The sequence below is a fragment of the Struthio camelus genome, chromosome 1 (assembly GCF_040807025.1).
Source record: "Struthio camelus isolate bStrCam1 chromosome 1, bStrCam1.hap1, whole genome shotgun sequence".
NCBI classification, from domain to species: Eukaryota; Metazoa; Chordata; class Aves; order Struthioniformes; family Struthionidae; genus Struthio; species Struthio camelus.
Window position 1 is genome coordinate 23,494,478 of NC_090942.1, and position 27,252 is coordinate 23,521,729.

General features: G+C 37.2%; 1 protein-coding gene across 4 annotated transcripts in view; it reads left to right on the forward strand.

The window, feature by feature from the left end:
* Positions 1–27,252, forward strand: part of GRM8 (glutamate metabotropic receptor 8) — a 345,111-nt gene that overhangs the window by 51,780 nt on the left and 266,079 nt on the right. For all 4 annotated transcript variants that reach the window (XM_009686395.2, XM_009686397.2, XM_068931743.1 and 1 more), the window contains exon 3: positions 16,566–16,782. In XM_009686395.2, the coding sequence (XP_009684690.1) occupies positions 16,566–16,782 (217 nt within the window). The remainder of the gene's footprint in view (positions 1–16,565; positions 16,783–27,252) is intronic.

Below are 27,252 nucleotides of genomic sequence, written 5' to 3' on the forward strand. Positions count from 1 at the left end.
CCTCCTCCTGTATACTGCCTTTTCATGTTAAAACTTCTCCATGAGTTCCCTGCTAGCCAAGCTGGTCTCCTGGTAGTTATCATCGAGACGGTGCTTATCTTCCTGAATATTGGGATGAACTGTTCTTGCACTTGTAGGATGCTGTCCTTAAAGATCTGCCAGCTTCCCTGAGCTTCCTTACTTTTCAGATCTGCCTCCCATAGGTTCCTATCTGCCAGTTTCACAAATAACTGAAATCTGTTCAGCTCAAGTCCAGGGTCTGTACTGTGCTATCTAACACAAAATATCAAAAAATAGAGGCCAGCACAGCTTTCAATTGCTACATTCACCATTAAATATCTTTATCGGATTTCTAGTCCTAATTTTTTATAGTTTCCCCATTTTAGCTGCTGTATCATGTCATGATTTTATTTATAGAAGGAAATAAATTTTCTGACAATGGAAGACACTAATGTAGTATACAGTCAAATCACCTCTTGATCTTTAGTTGGTGAATTCACTCTTAGCTCAGCTGCAAGGCACTACCATTAAGAAGCAGCTGTACTAACAGGTGACTCATGTAAGCAGGTGGAAATTATTAGCTTATGTGGAATATAGGAAACTTCACCTGAAGCAGATATAATTAGGTATTAGAGAAAAAATTTTAGAGAGCTGCTGAAGATGTACTCAGTTAGGGGAAAAAAAAAACCTTAGTTTTTTTATTTTGTTATTGTTTGAGTTACCAATAAAAGTAAAAACTCGTAGAGTAGGTAAGTTTTGACTCTATAGAGCATCTGTTGACTAATCAAAGCAGGTATTCCAGACTCTGTCTCCCAACTGTTCATTAGATTGAATGTTTACAGTCAATAAAATGATAATGTATTTTTCACATTCTGAGAAAGAGTTCAGTATTTAACTTGCTGCTTTTTGCATCTGAAATAGAAAAATTAACCCCTTTTGACTATATGTCAGGAATTCATTATTAGCTGGTGTGTTTGAACACGTTAATCTTTTTCTTAGACTTCATTTCTCCAGCAGGTATGAACAGAAGTGAGATAAGATGTGGAAATTGATGCAGTGTGAGAAGAATCTCAAGTGCTTCTTATTTCTTGAGAATATGTAGGTGTGTACATAGAAGCTTTAAAAAAGATGTGCTGTGTGATAAGATCACATTTCTGATCATCTGTTTGATTTTGATTTTTTAGCTGCTATTTTCAGGTAAAATTCCATGACTATGAAAAGCTTCTTTGACCTTAATAAGCTCTTGAACAGTGAACTTAAGGAGTTTGGGGCTTAAGCCTTGTTTTCTGAGTAGTCAGTTCAGGGAACAAAGGAAATGCATTATTCTTGCTCTGTGGTTTCAAAAATTCAAATCATTAGGAAAGACTAATGCTCACATTGTTTGAGAGCCTGGCTGTTAATTGTACTTCTAGAAGTTTACAAAGATGAGACTGCTAAGTCTGTGGTGAGATGGTAGCATGGAGACATCCCAGTAATTTCCATGGAGAAAGATTTCTTGCTAGCCCTTTCTATGTCGTGCACATTCAAACTGTGAAACAAAGTCTGAAGGGAGTTTGATGAAAGAGGGGTTTTTCTGTTTGTTAGGAACAGTTGAGAAAACTCAACTAATAATGGCGATAGTTTGCTGTTTGAAATGATCATTCCTGCAGGGGGGGGAAAAAAGTCACCATATGAAGAAAGCAATGGTAAAACATGGCTGGCCTATTCCTTGTGCAAAGACTGAGATCAGATCTCATGTTTAGCTAGCTTCCAGTGTTTGCAGAGCCTTTCTGTTTCTCTGTAACGTAATCTATAGGCCTTAGTGCAGTGGTACGACCTGTGTGTGTTCAGAGTCTCAGTCTCAATGGCGTATCCCTGACTAGAAGGAAAAGTATCTATAGTGTTCCAGAAACGTTTTCTTTTCTTTCTTTCTTTCACATGGAGTCATGACATGCAAACCAGGGTACTGTAGTATGCTCTGTCAGTTTACATGAAGCATTTCTTGCATGATCCTAAGGGACATAATGAGGAGGCAGCAGCTATAGTACAGTGCTTGAAATACAGGCACAGAAGAGTGTTTAACTCCTGAGGTTCCAAGAAATGTGTAAAAGCCTTTACTTCTGCTATCAAGAGTGAAAAATTTAGTGGACTTCTTAAAAGCCTGCTGTTGTGTTACAGCCTTATTCTTGCTCCTACAAGGCAAGTGTGCTAGGCTGAAGAACCTTTGTTTCCTCCTTGAGGCAGAAAAAAGGCTTGAACCTGTAGCGAGAGCTCTAACTGTGGAGCTCTCTGGGTTGGAGACTACGGGATTTTCCTTCTCTGCAAAAACCCCTGGAGGCTGAGGATCTTCAAGTGAGGAAGGGATCTTCATGCACCTCCGAATCCAAGGCTCTGAGGGAGGTCATGGAGACTGGGTCCTCCCCTCCTACTTAGTGTTTCCTAATGGCTCTCTGGAGAGCACGTTGCATCTTGTGCATCCTGCTCTTATCTATGTCTTCCCACACGTTATCTAGGGAAGTAAAGCGCTGAACTTGAGGATGTGGCTTTCTGTAGCCAACCAGCCATCTGAAAATAAAGTTCTGCTCCATAATCAGTTGCATACTGATACTACAGGCTCTTGAGACTGTAGCCCTTAGGTTTGTATTCAGACTGAACATAGCTGAGACATCTCATCTTGGAACTTAGTTGCCTAAAACTTCTAGTCAGTGGAAAAAGTGAATTACCCTGTGAAGGTGCTGTTCTCTCTTACAGCATAGGTTATAGATGGACCCTAGGGCCAGTGGCTACGAACATAAGCACCGAATGTAGTTCTATTTTTATTCTTACATGTTATGCACAATTTTCATCTCTGTATATAAAGAAGTAATTTGCAAGCATCCTTTCTTTTTGTTAGAGCCTTATTGTTGTGACATCTGTGTACATAAAAACAAAAATCTCCACCTCTTGAGTAAAATACTGTTAATTCCTGGATCAGCCAAATTAAGTCAGTGGAAATGTGTAAATATACATTATGAATAGTGTATGTGTGGGGGGGAAATGCTCAGAAATAACATGTGAGATTGATTTTCATACAAATCTACAGAAAATTCCATTCAATTATGTGGTGATTCTGTCAGATGGAAACTTCTCTTATCCTATCAGAGAGTGAAATTGCAACTCTGACGCAGAGGAGATTTAAAAATTGTTTTGGAAACTTCTATGTAACGCTATTGGACCATTTATAATCTGGAGAGTTGTATTTGGGCTACGCAGCTCAGATGAAATAGGATCTTGCATAACCCTTGTATGTGCCTAAAGTGGCATTCAGACAACTCAGTCTGAGATCTGTAAAGGTGTTCTTGAGTCTGTGAAACTTCTATTGCTTAATTTTGTCCAATAAAGTTCTCTGAGCTTTTGTAGTTCTGTGACTGCGTGTACCCACAAAGGCTGCTATCTTGACAGCTAGCTTACTGCTGGCCTCATCGCCTAAATATTTGCCTTATATTTGTATTTGACATTGAGGAAAATATTATTTCAAGGCCAGCTCCTGGGACCTACCCTGGCTCACAGGCATTACAGAGCCTTGCAGTCATGTTCTGTTGTGCTTGCTTGTTCTCCAGCTTTATAAAACTGGGCTGCACAAGGTCCTGCTTTGGGGGAGGGTGATGGGATCCTCTCCATCTCAGTCTTGCCAATGTTTCAGGGTTAGGGTAAAGCCTTGGGAGACATGGTTCAGGCTGTCTGCATGCTGATGTAAGAACCATGTTTCACACTATGGCTTCTGCTCTAACCTGTTCTGTAGTGGCTTCTAAACTAGGTGAAACACACTTGAGGGAGCCCTACACAAGGAAGAGCTCTCAGCTAAGAGTGGAGATGCAAGTAGATAGATGCGGGCTCTGGCAGCTAGCTTTCCTTAAAATAACTAACTAAAAGCAGCTGGACTTAGTAGCATTGTTCTTTTCTCTAGACTTCTTCTTTTAGAAGAGAAGTATGAGCCAATCTTGTGTGGGAGATGACTCCGAGTTATTAACTGCAGTCTCAGTTCCACCTACATCAAACAAATGTGATTTTGGACACATCTCTTGCTTGGTATTTCCTACTGGCTAGCTCAGGAAGCATCATGTGAATCCCATTCCAAGGTGCTTAACTTCTCCATATGTTGCATAGACAGCCCACGTGCCAGACTGAGTCTGCAAATTCTGTTCCAGTAAAGCTGGGTGCTCTGTTGCCTTTATGATAAAAAAGTAAGTTCCACGAATTCTGAAAGAGAAGTCAGGTGAAAGACATTAGAAAAAATACTAACGGTGATTTTTTTTCTGATTTATTTATTTATTGAGAAATGTAGATGACATTGACGTTCTCTGTGTGTGTGGGAAATTGTTGATTTCTTTCAACGGATAGTGCTAAACCAAATCTTTCAGTGTCTGAAAGTGGATAGGTGACACTGATATACAGAAATATATTTATGACTGATTTCAATAAGTAGATAAAAATGGAATTGTATCAGGTTCAGCAAAGACTGACATTGCAATGCCGCTTGCCATCAGGAGCATCCACTCAGCCTTTTGATGTCTGCAGTATTTATTCAATGCACTTCACATTTGGTTAGATTTAAGTGTAATTTTGCTTTTGATAGGGTCTTTTAACATATGCAGCAACAGATTGAGGGAAGACAATTTTAAAATAAAAGATGCTTACTCATCAAAATCTGCTATGGTATTCAGAAGTGGTGCAATGGTACTCTAGTTCCTAGCACAAATCATCTGTGCACAGTGTACAAAAGGGGATTTCTTAAGGCTGTGCAATGCATTGGTGCACTGAACAGTACAGTAGCTACAGGGTTGAAGACTGTCTGGCAAATGTGGTCTTCTCTTAACGTAGACTGTAATAAAACTGAATTCATAAAAATGGATGTTTTACCCGTTTTTCGAAGGAAAAATCTGCAACAATCTGAAGCGTGTAAAGGTTCTCAGTATTTGGCCAGAGCAGGACCAATCAGTTTCTCATTCTACCCACATAAAGACAATGAATTTTGTGAAATATGCCATGTGTTAATGTGAGCTTTTTCATCCCCCTTTAGGTAAAAGCAAAAGTTTGTCTGGAGCCTCAAGGATGAGGTTCCTTTTCCTGCTTGTGGAAGTGCTATGTATGTGGCCTGTGCTGCATGCCAAGGTGTGCTGATAACCATAGGTGTGAATATAGGCAGAGGAGTGGCTTTTCAGAGTAGTGGAAAGCAGTTGTCTGCGAGCACTGCCTCCAACTATTGCCATCCTACCAGAAATACGGAGTATTACTCAAAGTGCTGAAACAGGAAAGCTCCGCCCTTCATTTTATCCTAACTTACCGAGAGCAACGCACACCCTCTTCTTTCAGCATCCTGCCAAGCCGCTAAAGTACTGTGTGTATGGTAGGGCCAGGCTTAGAGGATCAAGCTAACTGAAGAGGACTTTTAAGAACCCTCCAAAGGGCTTATATATCATATATATATTTGGACTTAGAGATATTGGAGAGTCACGGCTAGAGAGGAAATTTCCATCACATAGCTAGGAAGGCTAAGGCGAGCACTCAAACAGAAGGCTGTACAGTGGTGATAACAGTAAACTGATCTATACTTAAATTGCAATGAATGAAAGTAGGGGAAAGGAGAATTTGCAGAAATTACGTGAATTGCTCTTCCAATACAGGCTTTTTTCCTACACCAAGCATTGCTGTTGCTGACATCATGAATGTGCTTCCAGTACAGCTGGAGAGTGAAAGCAGGTCTGATGGGGAAGGAAGCCTTAGTCAGGAGATCAGAGAAAGGAGTAACCTTGTCCAAGCTTATTTCACAGAAGACGGTTTCTGCTTTGACCTTCCTGCTGGTCCACGTGGAAACACTGAATATCTGTGAACAGTCGGCTGCCGAAGGGGAGAAGCAGAGCTGCAGCTGAGAAGCCCAGGTCAGCTCTTTAGGAGCCAATCTTTCTTCCTCACACTTCAGTCAAGGTTGTGACTGAGGAGGGAGTGAGAAGAGGCAGGGAAAACCAGGAGTGAAGGAAAAGAGATATCAGGAAAGATGTACATGTAGGGAAGATATTTAAAACACAGAGAGGGTAACAAGCGGTGAATGTAAGGTATTGAAAGGAAAAAGATAGTCTGAAAGGTCTGGTGAAAGAAAGAATAAATTATAGGAAGACAGGGAAGAAACAGGGAGATGACAGAAAAAAGTACCTATGTATATGAAGCACCTGTGTGTTTCTTTGTATGTATACATACATTTTACCCAATAAGGAGTGTCATTGAACTGTTTTCCAGAAAGCTTGCTCCAATATTCTAAATAGGAAGAAGTCAAGAATATACTACTGGACAGGTAGGAAACTTCTGCCAGATCTCTCTGTTTCTCCAAGAGATGTTATTCCCTTCAAGTTTTGCTTGTCTTAAAGCTTTATCTTTTTTTATATGGGGAAAAAAATATCAACCTACAAACAAAATTTCGGTAACCTTCCTGATGGGGAGTCGTAAACCATTAACTAGTCCAGGTCAGAAAGCGTAGCAAAAATGGCGCACTCTGTGTGTGTGTGTGTGTATATGTGCGTGCATACACTCCCCTCCCCAAATCATGACTTTCGCTACAATCTTATTCCTGTTTGGAGACTTTACTCATGATTTCTGGGAAGGTACAAACAGATGATGTATGAGCTGAGTCGTAGGGGGTACCTCTGCTACAACAGATCATGGGGTAACAACCTACTTGTGTGGTTTAATTGTTTGTGTGTAGGATTTGTAATGCTATATCTTTGCTATCTGAATGACAAAACATGCAAAGTACATGTATTTATGAAAACTGATGATTTTGCTTTCTGTTTGGTACCATATATTATGGTATTCTACACGTTCTACTTAAAGTGAAATATTTTACTTAAGCTCTAATTTCTCAGAATCTTTGGTCTTTCTGCCTCGTGAGAAAGGTTCTGAATAGAATTTGTGTTGTTCTGACGACTTGGCCGTGAAGCAGTCTCCAAAGCACCATGCACTCCATGAACAACTTACAGGCTGTCTACACAATGCATCAGTAGACCTGTTGGGTACTTAGCTGCTGCATGTGCTTGGACCTGCAGGTTTCAGTATAGTTTATTTATTTTATTTATATTTTGGGGGGAGGGGACAGGGTGGTAATAGTCCACTTGATCCTGAGGCCATATTTACAAAGCCTCTTTTATTGTGTACTGAGACTCTGATAGTTATTTTTGTGAACACATTTCAATGTTGCAAGGTGGGGATTTTCCAAAGGGCCAGGGACAATTAGGCTCATGGGAGTCAGGTTGTCCTTTTGAGGATTCCAATCTCTGACCTCATTAAACACAAGGAAACCTAAATCATTCCTGCTATTTGAAGTCACTCTGACCACATGATGAGTTTATAGCGGAAAAAATACCCTTCCTTGTTACATGTGAATTCTTTGTTTCCAATGCACCTATCCATTTCCTGGAGTTTAAATATTTAAGTATTCATAACTTTTCAAAGTTCTCTAGAATCTGTAGTGGAGAGACTTCTAGCCAGTTGGGGGCAAAGGTAGCAATAACAGTCCTACTTTACAGAGAGGTAGATAGATGAACACTCATAGTTGTGCTCTTACTTGAATTGCCTGGATTTTCACCTCTCTGCCTGCCATTATGCTTTTGACAAGATAATCCACGACTCTATGTAGTGATGAATCATGGTCAACGTTCAGTTTAAGTCAGAAACCAGAAATCTGGTAATGATGGAACAGAACATACATCACCATATGGTGTCCAGGAGCCTTGCAGGGGAGGATGCCTTTTTTCCCAGAGTTACCCTACTGTTTTTAAAATAAAGTACTCTTTGATTAGAAAGCAAGGCTTCAATATCACTCTTATGGGCCTCAGAGCTTCATTCCTAGATGACTGCCAATCTTTTGACTTGCAGTATTCTGCATGTTACTTCAACTTTTCTGCTAGCAATGACCAGACTCGGCGTTTCTCCGTGGCAATACAGCTATCATTTACATCTTAGCCAATCCTAAGCCATTTCCAATTTTTTCTGGAAACTTTAAGGTTGAAAACTAAAAGTAAAATTGTTCAACTGCAGAGGTTGACTTTATTTAAAAAAAAAAAAGTCATCTTCATTTCTCTTCTGCAAATCTATAATACTTGGATTTAAATGTTTTATAATCCCTTATGACCTGGCTATATTCCAGAAGGAATCTCTAGCTGTGATGAATCACTAGTGTTCCCTTAATGCCCTCTGATATGAGGGAAACATGAAGTTACCCTTGCCAAGACACATATTTGTGGGAGAGTAAACTGTTCATCAAAAGTAGAAGGTGGCTTCCGTTGCCTAAATGGGGGAAATCTAGTATCATGTTTCGGTACCTCAGGATATGCTGCCTAGGTTCCAGCTGGTCTTTTTATGTGATGTCCTGGGGTATCCAAGTCATTAGTGTGAGGCAGACAGATTACGTAGAAATTATAGGAAATCTAAGCTTTTTGGGGTTGCAGATGAAGTGTAGGCAGTATACCCTAAAACACCTGCAAGCACCCACTAAACATACATGCATTGGGCATATACATTTGGGCAACTGAGCTCAATCTGCATATTGTTACAGCTCTCTCCGCAATTGTGAACCAAAAGTAATGCATCTTTACATCTCTTGAAAGCAGCGACACTGGCCCTAATGAAGAAAGTAGGGCTAAAAAGGCTTTGAAATGTCAGAGTTCACACTGTGCCCAACAGAGCTTGGCACAAGTCTAATATATTGATACACATAATTAAACGTGAGTTTCCCTGATAAGTAGAAAAAGAATTTTAATAGCTTAAGTCCCTGAAGCTATCTGACCATCCTTGGCTTCTCTTTTGATCTGATGATTGGACAACATAAGAAACTGTGAAGGAAGAGCTAACTGCTATTCCCAAGATTAAGATTTTCCTCCTCCGTGTGATGTGGTCTCAGTATGAATATACCCATTTGATCTACTGTTGCTTCATCTTATCATTTAGTGCCTGGATCTCAACTGGGTTTGAAATATTTAGAAAGAGCTTGCCTACAGATGGTAGATAACTTAATGCGTAGCTGCTTAATGTAGTTGATTTTCGGAGAGGCAAGAAAACAGGATTTAAAGTGATGTGAAAATACCAGAATAGAGCCCCCTTACTGAGAAAATGCCATTGTTAAACATTTATCAATGTACTCTCTTGCACAGAACATTGATGACAGTTCAAGCTGTCCTTTAGATGGATTCTCGTACTCCTGGAGTTGCACAGCAATGCACAGTGTGACAAGATCTGCTTCAGCTGTAAAAATGTTCATAATGCATAAATATCCGTTAATGTTTTTGCCCTAAAGTGCATCACAGAGCACAGAGACCCATTCTTTCCAGAGCGGTGAATTTGTTTTCTAGATGCTGCATCTATTATGGGATTTGGATTGTGATATCACATTACTTTTATTTTATTTTATTTTATTTTGTTGTATCCCTTGTGTGTAATTAAAAGTAATGACTTCTAGTGAGTCCCTGACCTACTTCAACCCACTGGAAAGAAACAGCTTCTCAAATTCTAACAGTATATATTACATAAATTCCTCTGTTGCATCCTGTTCTTTCAGGGTGGCACAGCAGATCGTGTAAACTAACACATTCTTTCTGTAACAAGTCTGGTTAGGCTTTATGGAAGATATATTCTGGCTGATGGTGATAGAATGCAATGATATATAGATCTTTAATGTTTCTGCATCCCATAATCTGACACTAAACAATTACTTACGCTAACTATAAGAAATTCATTTCTCTAAGTTAATTCAGTTTATTCAGAATACCACGAGTGCTCCAGAGATCACTTCAGAAATACTCAGGTGGGATAGATCATTTCTGTTTTTGTGGTTGGGGAAAAAATGAGAAAATCAGTACTGAAGAATGATTTGCTTGTTTGATATTATCTCCATCTTGTCATTGGGATGGTGGCTGCATCTTTATAATTTATCACATGCCAAGGCCTACCTATGATGGTTGTAGAAATAATTTTTTTAGCCACAAACCATGGTGCAATCTTTCTCCACTGTTTACTGATTTTCAGCTACGGCCTTTTCTCATGAAAATCTGAGTGTAGCTCATTGAAGATACATTCTGCTCAGGTTCAAGAACCCAGAAGGTAACTGATAGGGTTAAACTGATAGGGTTAACTGATAGGGAAAGAGTAATAGGGATTGAAAAGAAAGATTAAAATAGTTTACCTTTCCCAGCCTTGAAACATTTAGGCATGATGGATCATTTCTGTGATTTGGGGAAAAAATAGCAATAGCTATTTTCGATTTTACCACAAAGACCTTATCTTTAAATAGCTACATATAAACATATTGATGCCTTCCAAAAAATTCAAGACTACCTCACCATAAGCTTCTTGTCATTAGGTGTCTGAATTGCAAGCACACTTGACAGGAACCAGTATGATATTGACTGTAAATAGAATGATTTGGAAAAATTCAAATGGATTAAAAAAATTCTTGCATTCCAAGTGGAATCAGCTAATGGCAGCCTTCAGGTTATATTTATTCTGTTTCTCTTTCTAAAGCTTTTAAATTCTACTATATTTTGTTAGAACTAAATGCATTTCAAATCACTTTAGGTGAAAAGCATAACTCTTTGTTATTATTTTTGCTCTAGCTGATAAGAATGTAATTTTTTTTTTTCAGTAAATCTGTAGTAGCTCCTGAAGCAGATACCTTCCAGGACACACAATGACTACTATTTGACAAATGTCTCAAGCTGTATCAGGGTCCTTAGTGTAAAGAGAGAGCATAAGCATATACTTCTAAATAAATATAATTCAGAACTATACATGTTTATATCTATTGGGAAAATAAATTGTGACAAATTGTTCCTCCTTGCTGTGAAAAATATGGAAAGATCTTGAATCAGAAAACTTCATATGCTGCATTTGGAAACTTTTTCAGGACATAATTTCTAGCAGAGGTAGTTTATAGTCAGTGGAGCTGGCAAGGCTTCATCCTTCTCAGCCACTCTGAACACTGAAAGGGGCATCTCATACCTCTAAACGTGCATTAGAGTGTTAATGATGTGTTTTATCTTCCCGAGATGATCTAGTGTTGGTTTATCTCTGAAAATTACTGAAACTAGGTATCTAATGATGGTATGGATCACCTATTCAGTTTTTGTTATAGATGGGGAGATGAAGACATTGTAAAAGAAAAAGCTAAAGTTGATCATTAGCTGTGCACAGATGTCTCAATAGTGAGGTGTAGTTAAAAGGAGTGGAACGGTGAGATTCAGCAGAAGATGTGTAGCTGTTTAGAGTATTGTTCTACATAGTGTAGATAACATCTGAATTAATCTCCAAGCTCCCTTTCTAGTCAACGGAGTTTGGGAAATAGGCGGTTTTAGGGTGCGATTAGTCTCCTCCTACAGTTAGTAACAAACCAGAACCTTTTTAATCTTGTTTGGTATAGCGCAAGATGTTACTGAGTCTCATCAAACTCTTTTGAATCTTGAATGTCTACCCAGAATGTCTTTAACATTGCTTTAACACAGGCTGGCACATTTTTCTAAAGTGAAGGCGGCCTAAGATGATGTTCTGGCTGATGGCAATTTACAAATGTGACTAATAGCTAAAAGATAGTGACCTCAGCTGTCATCCAACAACTGTTCAATATCCAGGCCCTGAGGATTCATTTCATTGTTGTGAGATTTTGTACTTTCTTGCAGTACAGAGGAGGGAATAAAAACCTTGAAGAGACAGAGCTATTAATGATAGACATTTAAAATTCAAAAAATCACCAAGATGAAAATATGTTACCGTAGTCAGATTTTATTTCAAGCCTTTTTGCTCCTTTGCAAACTTTATTAGTTGGTGGTAAAATGCCAATTGATTGAGCAATTGCTAACCTCAAGACTTCAACCCATTGACTTCAATCTGTTAGCTACAATTATTTTCTATTTTTAAAGTACTATTTCTAATGTTCCTCAAAAAAAAAAAAAAGGGCTTCTTAGTGATGTGAGGATGAAAAGGGAAATAAAATACTAGCTGATATATCGAAGTTAGTAGTGATAGGACCGAGTGGGTAGTGAAGCTGAAGATGTGAGTGATTTATGCTCATTAGGCTAGGTGACTGTACAGGTTACTGCTGTGAGTATAACTCATAATCAGTAAAGTTCAGAATTACTGGTGATTCCTTTCTGAAGTCTTTTTTCGTATGAGTTTAGTGGATTTGACTATGTCTGCTATTCTGCTTCGAAATCATGCTTTCACCTGAAAGGCTGTGTAAAGGAAAATGGCATTTGAAATCACTAACTGATACTTTAAATTGACAAATGCATCATGGAAAGCTTAATAAAATAAGGATGCACTGAACTTTTGTCCAAAACTTAGACACCGTATCACAGAAGAGAGGGCATACTAAAGGCTGCCTGCTGTGATGAGGACAACTTTACTGGAAGGACAAACTGTGTCACACAGTTTTCTTTACTGTTTTCAGTACAGCACCTCTCTATGTTTCGATTTGGATCCCTGCATTGGACTGTCCAGAACAGATCCAGAGTAATACTCCTCTATGAATAGTCCAGGATTTGGGAGTGATGGATGGCTCTTATTTTCAGCATAGGAAGGACTAGAAGTGGTTACCACTTCATTAAAATGAATGAAAAGTCACCTTATCTGCTCTTGGAATTGCTGAAGTTGCCCACACCTTCTCCGTCGCAAAGTAAAAGTCTGTTCCATAGTGATGTTTCAGTAGGTATTTAACTCAGAAGTTGTTTCTGCTTTACAGTGGTGGTCAATCACACTTTGTGCACAGTTAGTTCTGAAACTAGCTGCTGCTTCTTGTCTAATCCTATGGAAAGAGAAGTTCTTTAGAGCCAGATTTTAAATGAATTTGGTGATGTATACAGAAAGACTCATGAAAATTAAAGACCATATTTAACTACTGATTTTGGCATGAATCTAACTTGAAGGATTAGTCCATCTACTTATGGCAATTATGTTTTATTTACCTTTTTTGTTCCTTTTTAAAAAAAAAAAACAAGGAAAAACATTTTCTTATTCCAATGACTTTGGATAATAGAGAGAATGAGATGAAACCACCACTGACTTGGATTAAAGGGCTGATGGATTGCTGGTATTTTCAGGAGTAGTTCAGTATGCAGCAGGATTAAGACCAATACTAAAACTGAATATTATTTCAGACCCAAAGTACCATGCTACAAATGTCCATCTTCAAAGTTAGGGTTTTTAATAGATCAGCTGAAGCTTAAAAAAATCTAAAATAATATTTCTATGTGTTTCTCTGCATAATAATTTCAAGTCTATCATGTGCTCAAATTATGGACGTAATCAACATATTATAGATTAATGGGAGGCAGTGGCCAAACCACAGGATAGGAAAGAACAGGAAAATATAATATCAGTGAACATTCAGGCATGAATGTTTTTCGCCATTGGCAGTGAGTGCGATAGCTATTGTGTGACAACTAATTCAAATGTAGTTATATAATCCATTTTTAAACTTTTTTCCCTAAAGAAAAGGATATGCTATTAACAGTGCATTTAAGTACAAAATAAATGTTGTATATTGTATTTAATTTTGAAAATTTAGAATGAGAATTTTAGAATGAGAAGTATAAGAGCCCCCCCCCCCCCCCCCCCCTTTTACAGGTCTCTCTCAAAATGCAAATTTACATCTGAATTATAAATGCAGACTATCATTTAGGGAGTTTTAAAAACACATATTACTGAATTGATAGAGCATAACAGTTCCCTTGCTTAGGCAGCATTATGCTCTATCTTGCAAAATGTACTCAGGGACATGCAAATGGTTTGTTAAGCCTGCAGTCCATAACTAGAGTTGTTACATTTTAATGTATATATTTTTCGTTCATGGATTATTGAACCAGTAAATTCTAACAACTTGTCCTCATGCCAAACAGTTTATTTGAGTTTTGTTCAGAGTCTTTTCAGTGATTATGTGATGCCTCAGATCCTTACCTTTTAAAACTATTTTCCAGTTCCCCTCTCTATATGCATGTTGCGCGTCTAAAAAGCAGGCAAGGAAGGAAGCTGTCATTCACTTTTGCGTAAAATGCTTTACAAAGAGAAACCCGTGAGATATTTCTGGATAGGAGAGCTGCAGTTTTGGAGAGAAAGTACCAGAATGTGACGTGCTATCTACAACCATGAGGGGTGTATATAAAAAGGAATAAGGAAAATAATTCAATATCATTCAATTTTTCTCAAAGCTTAGGCAAACACTTTCTTTGTGGCTTGCTATTTAGCGTATCTCTCTTTCACACAGCATACTGTCCGTTCATGCTGTTGCAAGGTTGTCAGAGGCCTACTAGATGCACCCAAGAATGTCACTGGTATTTGGTTTGAACCATATTTTCTTTCTGTTCACTTCCACTGTTATTGGAATTAACTCTCAGGAAGAAGCTGAATTATAAAGAGCTAAGTAGAAAAGTAGCATCTTTTCTCTGCGTTTTTGAGAGCCCCAAATAAGTGGTATTCATCGTACGTAACATATTTCTGTTGATCTAAAACATCTCATTGCTGTGTTGTACCAACAGCTCTAATATATATCTAGGCTTCGTCATCCATCTCATGCCTGATGAGAAACAAGAACTGAGAAAGTTAATGGGTATAATTCTATGCGCTAGATATCAAGATTTTTAACAACAAACAGTGTTAAGCTAAAAGATCTCTTAATGATGTTGATTTTATGAACATTATCTTCAACAAAGCAACAACCCATAATATTGGTAAAGTGGCACACTGAAAAACAAAATGAGTAAAACGATAAAGCTTGCCTTTATTTTTTATTTTTTTTCCATCTGCAAATAAACCCACTGTTTTAGAGAGTAATGGAACAAATTCTGAAAGGAAATGTTACATGCTGTAAAAGTACGTAATTTTGTGTGTTATTGCAGGCCAAAATCTGTCCTCTGCAAAGAGATAAAGATGTTTCAAACATTTACAGAAAGAAAGAGTATTTATACAAGGCAAATTTTGTAAGGAGAAGTCATCCTTTATTTTTCACTTAGTGGATCTTTCCTTTGTTAGGAATATTTATTTCCATGAGACATAACCTTTAACTTACTTTTTCTGTTATCCTCCCTCTCCTGTTTTCTGTTCTCTCTATTTGTTATTACAACATTTTAGATTATTTATTCTGAAGCTTTTCCATGAGTAGAAAATTTCCTAAAGAAGAGTATAGCCAAGATACATAAAAGTTTTTTGTTGTTGTTTTGTTTTGTTTCTGCCTGAGAAATGATTTTGCCATCCCTTAGGTTATAAAATGTTTTTTCAAGCTATAAGAATCTATGCTATTTTTAGGGGTAGGGCAATTGCCCAGACTCTTTGAATCCCATTCATTTGCCTTAAATTCGTCTTTTGTTTGTTTGTGTTAATGATGAAACACTGTACAGGACCTAATGGTTGTATTTAGATTTTCTACTATAGCATTTAAAGTGACAGTGGCATTTACCAGATGACCTATTATCTGGGACTGGTAAACCCTGGCTCTCAACAGAATAAATTTAGGAACTCTCTTCAGACCTTTTTTTTTTTTCTTGAAGACTAATTTGTGTTGTAAGATGTGAATTAAGCACCTGTTATTAATAGTGATTATAAATACAATGACAATACGTATTAGGGATATCTTTCATTTCAAGCTACTGAGTATTTCATCGGTTTTATTTTAAATCAGAAAATCTTTCCTATTTAAAATTATCATAAATGTTAATTAAACTTTCTTCCACCAAAACACTCTTCAGAATAACTGCACGTTGCCCGTGGACAGCTTTTTCTGAACATTCCCAAACCATTTATTTCAGATAATCAAGTTAATAAGCAATCATCCATCATTCTTTATTTTCTGTGATTTTTTTTTTTTTTAAAAAGTATTTCAGTTTTTATTTAGTGTTTTTTGTTTCCACAAGGGAGATCATGGTGGAGAGCCATAAACCTTCCTTGTGACCCTTCTTCTCCCTTGTATGTGTATGGTATACAGACAATGTTTTTTTTGGTAGGATTTTCATTATATGGGTTTTTGGTATTAACTGCATAGTCTGCATATTCTTAAGTCGTGCACATACCATATTAAAAGTGGAAAATGAAATAATCTAAGAGGCAGAAGACTTGACAAACAGAAAGACAGTGGGAAAACACAGACATAAACATACATACACAAAACAATGAAATGAAAATAATCTACATTTTACTGCTCAAATTTAAGTATAACATTTAAGAATTGCAGTCATCATAACTGTGACCTTTGTCCTTTCTATAGTAACAGCAAGAACTCCTTCCCTTCCCCCCTTTCCTACCACAGTCAGCATCAAAAAAGTTGTTATACTTACATGTCAAGAATCACGACATCTGGAGAAAAGCAGAATGCATTATTTCTTGGTGAGAGTGTTATACAATAAGACTTGACTGACATTTTACAAAATCTGAGATGCTTTCTGATCAGCTGATTTAATTAAACAGAGATATTCAGTTCTGTGCAGTGCCTGTGCATAATCTATTTTAAGCTTTCAGACATACAAGTATATAGTGGAAAATGATATTAGATTGGCTTGAATTACTTGTCATTTTATTTGCAGATACCTCAAATCAGCTATGCATCTACAGCTCCAGAGCTAAGCGATAACACCAGGTATGACTTTTTCTCTCGAGTGGTTCCACCTGACTCCTATCAAGCTCAGGCCATGGTTGATATTGTGACAGCCCTCGGATGGAACTACGTGTCGACGCTGGCTTCCGAAGGAAACTATGGAGAGAGCGGCGTAGAAGCTTTTACGCAGATCTCAAGGGAAATTGGTAAGCGTACCTTTATCAGGTTTTATATTTATAGCTGGCAGGTTGCAAAGCATCACTAAACATTGCCTGGATCTGTGCAGAATGATCTGAATGTCTGTAGAGGTGCAACCTGGACAGAAGCGGATGGAAGTTTTATGGATGGTTTTGCTGCTTGTGGGTTTTCCAAGCTGATGCTTTGGCACTAATTTAAGAGGAGCACCTGACAAAGGCAAAAAATGCATGTGTCTTGCCCCTTTTGGAAACGGAGAGCTCCTTGATAAATTAGGGACTTGACAAGCTTATGTCTCATGTAGCATGGTCACTTAAAACTGAGACTTATATTAAACTATTATTGGGACAGAAAACCACCCCCAGTTGAATTATAGTGAAATTTGAGGAGCTGAGATTGAGCTGACTTTGGAAAATCATAATGCAATGACCCCTCATTTCCCATATTTCAGCATTCATAAATCTAGTTAATGGGGTTTTTAATCTTGCTGAACTTTAACACAACAAAAACAGAAACTATGAACTACAAAGACATACCCTAGTTGCTTATCCTTCAGATTGAGAAGTGCTATATAAATACAGACATTATTATGAAAAGTATTTTTAAGTCCCTTTGATCTTTTCTCATACTACAATAGTTATTTCTGGCCTGAAAAATTGGCTATTTCTCAGCGGCAATACATTTTAGATGCCAAGGAATGAAGATGATGAGTAGCAGGTGGTTTGAAAGAGGGAAGAATGTCTCTTTCGCTGGCTGCAGTGTTAAAAGACACAAAATAATATCCTTACAGGAGAACATACAAACAGCTTTCCTGTCCTTCCTCAGAAAGCCTGAGTTAGTTTTCTGGACATGATTTTGAGGGCAAGGGCCAGTGAACTCTGGTTCTTGCAAGTCAGTTTGGGTAAGAGAACATGATGAAATCTTCCACTTTCAATAACCGCATGTAATTGTAGAGATCATCTCAGCCATATAGGTGGTGCAGGTATGTTTAAGGTACTCGTGCCTGAACCATGCAGAACATTACTAATTGCTCGCAACAGCTTAGCAGTACGACAAAAATAGAGGAATTTGTTATTTAGAGTACTGTTGTTTATAATATACTGGGTGAGTTAACTAATAAATATGCTGTTTCCAGCTTCTAATCAATGCTCTCTAATCCTATGTGTGAGCCGAGGCAGATCATTGTACAGTGGTTTGATCTGGGATTAGCGAGGGCATGGCTAATTTTTCCCAGAATAAAATATGGTGAGATTCTAAGTCTTAGTAAAAGAATTCATTGTAAGCATTTACAACAAAGCTGAGCTTTGGTCTGGCTGTATTGCAGATAACCCCTGGCATCTGAAGATGCAGCTGAACTGCCCAGATTAAAAGGGAAATCAGAAAATTCTAATTCTGGAAGTGGCACTGCAGTTCTTGGTTTATGGACGTCTAAAATCATTGCATTATTAGAAAAAAAAAAAATTGAATATGATGCATGAAAAGGGAAGGCTTATCCTTTGTGTCAAATAGTGAACTGACTGGATTGGCTGCCCCAGACATTCACAGCAAAATTCACTGGCTGAAAATCACTTTTTTGGAAACATCTGCAGCCCAACTAGTTCTACTGAGTTCTGAAAGTAGATATAATATAAATATATTTTATAAATAAATATAATATAATATAAATAAGAACATGCTCAGGACCATTTTACTGTTTCTGATCTCTAGGAATATGAGAGTTCTTCACATCACTACAATAATAAGAATTGTGATTTCATTATAATGGCAGTGATTTGAGTTTGTGTCAATTGGATCTTGATCAATTCTAAACCAGAAAAGACCAATTTATTATATTAATGATCTTAATTTATTGAATGATAGTATGACTGAATCAAAAGAACTTAAAATAATGAATGGGAATCCTAAACATTACAATACATATGTAATGCCAAGAGATACATAAAATAATGCACTCCCCCACCCCACCTATGACTTTCAAGGCTCTGGAAGCTAGTTGGTTGTTCTTTACTAGAACACTCCATTTTGGGAACCTCTATGTTCAGAGCACCTTATCCACTGTTTTCTTTGGTCATGAGGACTGTTACTTAATGATCAGGCGAAGCTATTACCAAATGGTTCTAAGTAAAGAAAGTAAGCAAAGGAGAGACAGGAAATTATAATTCAAGCAAGTTATTAAACAAGGAATTAAAATTCCTGGAAAAATGTTGAAATAAATTATCAAGAAAATTATATGCAACCACAGGATCATGATCGATAACCAGTGCAGATTTGTCAAGAACAAATCGTATCAAACCCATCTCATATGTATATATATATGTTTTTGACAGGATAACAGCTTTAGAGTTGGAGAAGAAGCACTTAAGCACTTGATGTCATGTCTCGATTTAGTAGTGTTGTCTCAGCTGTCCTGTACAATATTCTACTAAGCAAATTTGGGAATTATGATCTAAATGAAAATATCATAGGCTGTATGCAGAGCTAGTTAGAAATCTATGCTCAATGGTTTCCATTTAGAAGGAAGAATGTGTTGTGTCATGTTTGGCAGGGGCCTAGCCTAGATTAGGTTCTTTTCCCGTTTAGCCCAGATGGAACTGGAATGACGGATAGGCTTATAAACTCTGGAGGTGACTTCCAGATGGAAAAGAATAGGAGTATATTGGAAGAGAGGGGTACAATGCAAAATCAGCTTGATATAGTGAAGATGAGGTCTGGAAAAAAAAAAAAACAGTGTGCAGTTTAGGAGACAAATGCAAGGCATTGCGCTTCAGCAAGCTGCATCTGTACACTGAGGAAGGCAAAAAGACTGAGTAGAAAATGCCATCTCAAAAAATGATCTGAGCATGATAATGAATTATAACCTGCCCATATTTCTTGTGTCCCACTGGAAAATGTAGAGAGGAGTACAGTGTGTAAAATACTTTGAGTAATCCTCTGCTTTGCCTGGCAATGGTGAAACCTTAGTTTGACTCAGTACAGGTTTTGTTCCACGCTTCAGGAAAGGTGAGAGAGTCCACAACTGAAAACAAAGATGATGGCAAATCTTGAAAACATGGCCTGTGAGGAAGGACTGAGCAATATGGTTCATTAGCCAGAAGAAGAGTTGACTAAGAAGAGAAGGTGATGGAAAATAATGTTTTCAAATAGACAAATGGCTTTTACAGAAAGGCAGAGAACCATCCATTCATCAAAGTACAGCGTATGTGAACAGAAGCAATGGAATTAAACTCTAGCATGATTCAGTTTAGATTTGAAGAAAGCCCTTTTTAATGGCAAAGATATTAGAGCATTAGAACAGATTGCTTGGGGACATGCTGGAACCTCCATCACTGAGAATGTGGAAGAGCACATTAGACAAACCCTTGCCTAGGGATTATATAAGGGTACTTAGTTCTTCCTTGGGGCTGAGAGGTGGATCGTATGATTTCTCAGTGTCCCTTCCAGCCTAATTCTATTATTCACTCTCCTCAAACTTTTAACCTGAACCATAGGACTGGAAACTCTTTTAAAATGGAGAGTTTGATTAGCATCTAATAATTAGGTCTGAGAAGCTAGCATTATAAAAAAATCATCAAATAGTATGAGACTGCGCATAAGCTAGCACAAGTTACCAGCGTTACATTAATAAGATGTGTGTTAAGAGAACCTAACTAGGACTTCATTCCCCTTGTGCTGTGGGCATATGAATGCACAGGACAACTCAACTCCTTTTTGAATAGTTTGCATCCTTTTTAAGACAAGCAACCAACAGCAGGAGGCAAAATGAATGTAAAGATACGCATAATGGAAAGCAACTACTTTGGGGAAAGGATGTGAAAGAAATTGGTATCCTCATTTCTGAAAAAAAATTCAGAGACTGAGAGGAGACGAGATAGCAGTTTTGAAACTATAAATAAGAAAGCTCCTATCTTTTTCAAAATTTTCTCCAGTCAGACAGGAGTGAAGGTAGAGTCTTTAATATTTTTAAGATCGAAAATATCTCTTGGTTACAGAAGTACTTATTTGCCATGAGCTTGACTCTTTAATTCTAATTTGCAGTTTGATTGGCTTTCTATTCATCTTCTATTTCTTGATCATTAACAGAATCAGAAAGGAGGGTACAGACTTCCAAATGAAATGTGGAATGCTGGAAAGATCAAAGTGGTGCCACCCTGACATGTCACAGAATATATTACATATCAAAATCTGCTCTCATTTTAATGACAAAGATCATGTCTGGGACAAAACACAGCTGGAAATGAAATATTTTACATTACAATAATTGTAAGGAGGATGGGAAAACGGTAGTTATTCTCACTCATTCTTGCATGCGTCATTGTTTGAAGACAATGATTAATTTTATAGCATTTTCTCCTTCCATTATGAAGTTAATCAATGACATTACTATAATCATTTTGGCATAGTGATCAAATCATTTTGGTACGTTAGCCAAAAGAATAAATTGATACAAACTGATAATGCTTAAGAGAACACTGACTCACTGAGAGAAACTAAAAAGTGGATAAAAAAGAAGCACATTTTACCAAGTCCTCATTAAACTGTCATGCTGAATACTGTTCTTCTATTTTCTTTGTCGTTAATGGTGTTTGACAAGATATACATTGGTAAATCTCTAATCAGACTTTATTTTAATGGTTCATTTCCTTTGCTATTGGATATCAAATGAATTTACCATCAGCAATAAAAATATGGGATCCTTTTCACTTCTTTATATGATACGAAAGACTTGGTTCAGAAAGACCTCTTTGGGGTCATAATAGCTGCTCAGTTAGTGCAATATTTGTATTGCAAAATGTAAGAAAAATCGGAGAGTATATAAAATGCTAGATGATAGATTTTATCCCTACGAGTGGTCAATGAAGCATCAACATGAGGTCTGATGGGAAATGGCAGTGAAGCGCTTACGAAACACTACTGAAGGGGATGGTGATATTAAAGGCAGGAAACTGTACTAATCATTAAGGAAGGATGAGAAAATTTGTCATTGCTTGCCTGTTTTTGCTTGTAAGTCTGTAAATTCGTGTGTCTTGCCAGGGGTGTAAAGACAATAGGGAAGAGAATTTAGGACTAGATCTTTGACTGAAGCAAAGCGGTATAGCTTCGTAGCAACTTTATTCTAGAAGAGAACTGTATCCTGAATATTAAAGTGTACTCTTGTAAACTGCTGTAAAGTGCTTGATTTTTAGGAGTAGGATGGTTTTATAGTTTTACTTACTCCTTCATCCTGGTAAGCTGCAGTTTATAGCATTTTTCTGAGAGGGACAACACTTTATGGCCCATCATAATATTTTACCATTACAGTCACACTGACAACTATATCCTTAATTTTAATGAAAGCATATATTAATGAATGCATATGAAGAACAAATGCTACAATAGATTTATTTAAATTGTTTCAGATTTCAGTATCTCTAGTTTATTATTTCTACATAAAAAATAGTCTCTGAAAACATTTTTCAAAGTAGTTCTTAGACCACTTTGTCTCTTGCCTTGTTCTTTTGTGTCCACTTATGCACTATATCTCTACTTTTTTCCCCAAATTATTGGATTATTTCATACCTTTAATATCTTTTTGGGCTTCTGAAGCTTTCAGTGGAGAAATTGAAAGTTTAGCAGAAAGTGGAGAGAAAGAGTTGTACAGGAAAAGAAAAGGCTGTGTATTGCCTTTCCTGTCTACTTCGATGAATCATTGATAATTTAGGCATAAATAAAATGGATTACTGTTAAGATTAATTCACATTTTCCGCTATAATCTTTGTCTCCTTTTAATATTAAGCTAAAGCTTTTTATATCTTGGTAGGTAAGCTAATGAATGGTTTCTTCTCTTTGGTCCCCCTCCCCATCCCAGATGATATTAAATAGAAGATTAAAAATATCTTGCTATGTGAAGACAGAAGGAATACAATATGTGAAATATAACCTTTTTCTCTCAGAGATATTCCTTCTTTAAAGAATGGATTCAAGCTTAACAGATTAATTTTCCTAACTAATAATATTCTAACAAACCCGCACAAAAGGGAAACAGTTTAATTCAATTTTAAATTTTACTTTTATATTTATGCAGCTGAACTCTATTAATAACACTGTGTTCCAAGCTGCAAGATGTAATTAATAATAACACCATATAATTGGCTACAGGAGCTTCAAAGAAATGTTTGAAAAATTACAAAATCAGATAGCTAGGTGTATTAATATTCTTGAAAATGATTCCAGTAGTTTTTAATATTTGTACCAGTTAGTACCTGAAAAAGAAGAGCAAAATTTTTAAGGGTTTATTATGAGGGGCCATTTAAATTTCTCTCACTGGGGCTAATCAATATTGTATTCTTCAATTTTAGTTGTGTGTTTCTTCCTCTGTAATTCTGAGGAAGTACGTAAGAGCTGCAAGCATGTAGCGGCACTTTCCTGGAATGCTCTCCGACCCTCCAGTGACAATTGGAAGAGGGACTTTATCATAAATAGCCTCTTGATAGGTTTCTTTTTCCATAAATTAGTTCAGGCACTTTTAAAACCTGTTGTAGAAAGCTCGCTAGGTACAGCAGAGGGAGGGGGGGAAAAAAAAGTAAGAAAACGTCTATAGAGCTGTGTTTTATTTCTGCACCAAACAGTATGTACAGTGTCCTGTATTAACAAGTTACATAGCCAAACCTTGCTTCCTAAACCAGTGTGACACAGACTTACCCATAATCTTGAAAGAATTGTATTCTATTCATATTTCTTATTCTTTGTAGATAACTTGAGCAGTAATATCCCTCATAAGGTTATTCTTTTAAGGAACTACAACCAAAAAAATAGCCAGAAACAGTTACAAAAAAGCCTCAGGAACGCCATGTAAGTAATTTAAAGACAGTGTAATTTGTCATGGATTATCTAAGGAAAGAGTAGTGTTTTCACAGATTTGAAAACACCATTACCCCCTAACAAGGGTTACCTGTAGGGGCTACCCTGAACTAAGCAGTTATGAGAACTGGCGGAAGCGGTCCCAAGAAGACTTTGGTCTTCTGTTTATCCACGGAGTGTTAAGGGAGGTATGCTGCAAGCTTCCTCTTGTTCCCCTACTAGTACAAATTATTTCTGCTCCACAACAGGCAATTCGCAGTTTGATTCTGGAGAGCGTTCTTGTGCTCGGGACTTCTGCGTGTGCTTGAAACGAAAGTCAGTAAATACTTCCGTGAATCGCATGGGGTTTAGGAAAGGATTAAATGCCCAGGATGACTGCCTCTGAGGTTGCCGGCAAGGCTCAGAGTAAGATGACCTCACGCTTCCTGGTTTTCCCAGTTGATGTTTACTGTCTTAAGCTGGCAGGGGTGTGGACTGTGGACAAGACTGAGTTCATTAACTCCTTTTGTATGATACAGTTACCAAATAGCTGTGATAGCCAGTCTTTTGAGTCTGAACCTGATTTTGTTTTGCTTATAGCAGTCAGCTCTTGGAGAACTGAGGGAACTAAGCTCCTTGGAGCAAGGACCAGTATATTTCCACAGTGGCACCTACTGTGGTGACTACTCTAGAAATTCTGCAAAGTAAATGGTAAAAACTCATTATGATATGGAAGCCCTCTGCCCTGTGTATATGTACTCACATAATTGACTTTACTACCTATAAGTACTATGGGAGTCCCTGGACTATATGCCATGGCTCACCACTAAGTTAAGTAGTAAAGATGCACAGATCGAGGTGATGCTTTTTCTTTTTACTTCCCTTCAACACCAGATAATACCGTTGATAGTGAGCACAAATTCAAAGGATATTAAAAATGGCCAGGAAGCAAATGTTTATTTCAGCAGTGCTTTTAATGTAATGCCTTATTTGTAGAACATTATAATGTAGTCATGTTATCTAGTTCAGGAATTTTAAATGTAAAAATGCAAAAGAAATTATACATGTATCATGCTCATTTTAAGACAGTAATCTTACTAGATTAAAAGCATACTTTTGCTGAAATAGTGTGTGGTGTTTTGCAATGAATATGCATTTTCATAAAGTGTTTTTTCAAATACAGAGCTCTTTGCGGCAGAGGTTGGGGATTACAAGTTTAAATGACTGTAAATTGAAGTCAATAGTTTAAATAGGAAACAAGTTCAAATAAGATGTGAGATGTACTTTCTAATATCAAAGGTAACTAGGCATTAAAAAACTAACGGATACTGTTACATTTCTTTGAGGTTTAGATCAATAGCAGAAATCTTTTTAAAGGGTAGTTCTCTACAAAATGTTGGGCTAAATATAGAAATTACTGCTTAAGCTATAGTCTATACTGTGTTTGAGATCTGACCAGTATGATTAGAGAGGTTATTTCTGGACATACAAACAGTTATTAAAAACTCTGAAATAAAAAGTAGGGTAAATATATAAGTACTATCAGATCTTTAAGATGGCAGAAAGGAAATTTCTCAAATGCTGCTGTTCTCTTTATTGCAGTATGATAGTATTGAGCTTGTGGCTTTTCTTAGGTTCTGAGACTCTCTTACTAGAAAGAGTCTCAGAGCAAATAATTCACATATAATGAAAAAATTCTTGTGAAAGCAAACTTAAAAAGGGTCTAAATCAAAACATAGCCATTCTGGTTGTTTATGACCAAATTTCACACAAACCTATCAGTAGGAAGGGTTTTTTTTTTTTAACAATGTTAATTCCAGCAGATACTCTTGTTCTAAGTGAAAGTATTTGTAAAAGGGATACTAAAAGGTAAATCATCAAGGACATAATGAGTTGCATTATGGATAAAGCTGCCTATGTATTTTTCCACGTTATGATTTAGATGTGATGGAAGACGGAGGAGAACTATGGGAAATACTTTGACAGCTTAGTTTTCATGGTGGTTGTGGTCCACTTATAAAAAGAGTCTATCAGCAGGAAGTCCCAGAAGCTTCACAGATTCTTCATTCAGAGTGAGATTTTTTTTTTCCCTTTATCAAGAACTAAGAACTCCTTTGACCTCTCCTTTACTTCTACCTACTTAATTTTATCGATTTAATTCTAAACTTCTGCTGTTGCCACATTCTGCAGAATGCTTGTTTTCAGGCAAGGTTCAGTGTGGCATCTTTTGTATTACAGTTATATGAATAATTGTTGGGAGTCCAACTTAAACCAGATATCAGATATGCAAACCATGATGTACCCTTGATCAGAATCTATGTGAGTAAACTTTGACTATTAATAGAGCGTTTAATGCTTTTGCTTTCCCAGCATGCACAGACTTTTGTAATTAAAGTCTGTATTTACGGGCACCATCAGAGCAAAGGTAACAGGATGCATGGTGGTGCAGTCTTGGTGTGTATTTACCCCATTCTCTTTTGTTAGCACATCAAAGGGCTCACAGTGTTTGAATTGTAATACTGATTGTGCTCCACTGGTTTGGAGTTAGTAGTCTAAATCTCCTAAAGAAGTTGCGCATGGTGAAGAGAAGTTAACTATCTCCTGAGTTTCCTCATAAAACTGCATTTTCTTCCTTTCTTTTAACAAGAATAAATGTGTTTGCATGGCTTTAAATGTTTAGCATTCTTGCTTTCTGCCTGGGGAAATATGTCTCCTAAAAATCACACATGAAAAAGTCTCATGAGTGAATGACGTCTCATGAGTGAATATCAGCGATTTGTTTTTACTGACAGGTCTTTCATGATCAATATCTGCAGTTTAAGCAATGAAACCCTGGGACTGTCATACTGAGCCAGACGCTGCAGGTCAATATCTTGTCTGCAGTGGTGGCCTCAGTTAGGTGAAGAGAAAGGTACCAAAATCTCACTTAGTGGTCACTGGCAGAATTATGTATCCAAAGAAGTCTTGTTCTGTAACCTTAGGTATTTAGTGCGTGATGCCTAGATTTACTGTCGCATGAAAACTTATATCCATTATATTTTCTTACTGTTGACGTTTTAACCTTGCTCATTGAATGTTCTCTTGTTTTGATATTGTGAGTGGTAAGTTGCAGAATCTAGTTAAACTAACCTCCTTCATAGCATACCTTCCTACTTATCTTAACTCTGCAATAGAAGATATGAAATAATTGCAGTTTAACAGTTTTGGATTCTGCATTCCTTATTTCATTTATATCTCTGTTAAGCTGTGTAGCCATGATTGAACGCTCCAAGTGAAGCCTTACTGTATGATTTATGTAGTGTCATTGTAATCTCATTTTTTTTCCCGGCCCCATTTTCTATAGACCCTGACAAATTGTAAGCTTTTTCTGTTGGCTGCTGGGTATCAGGCAAATTATTTCCAAGAGCTATGCATTTTGACATTCAAGGTTTATTAACAAATGGCTACAGCTGATTTAGAACTCAGTGGTGTGTGTGAACGATTCCAGGTATTCCTGCCAGTGTGTACTCTCTTGCCTTTGTCAGTAGTGAATATTTTTCTATGATGCACTTTTTTATCTAGCTTTGACAATACTCTTTATAGCTCTTCTCTCTGTTCTTGATGAGTTCAAATAATTTTCTGCCATCTTCAAATTTTGCCATCTTTATGCTCACCACTCTCCCCCT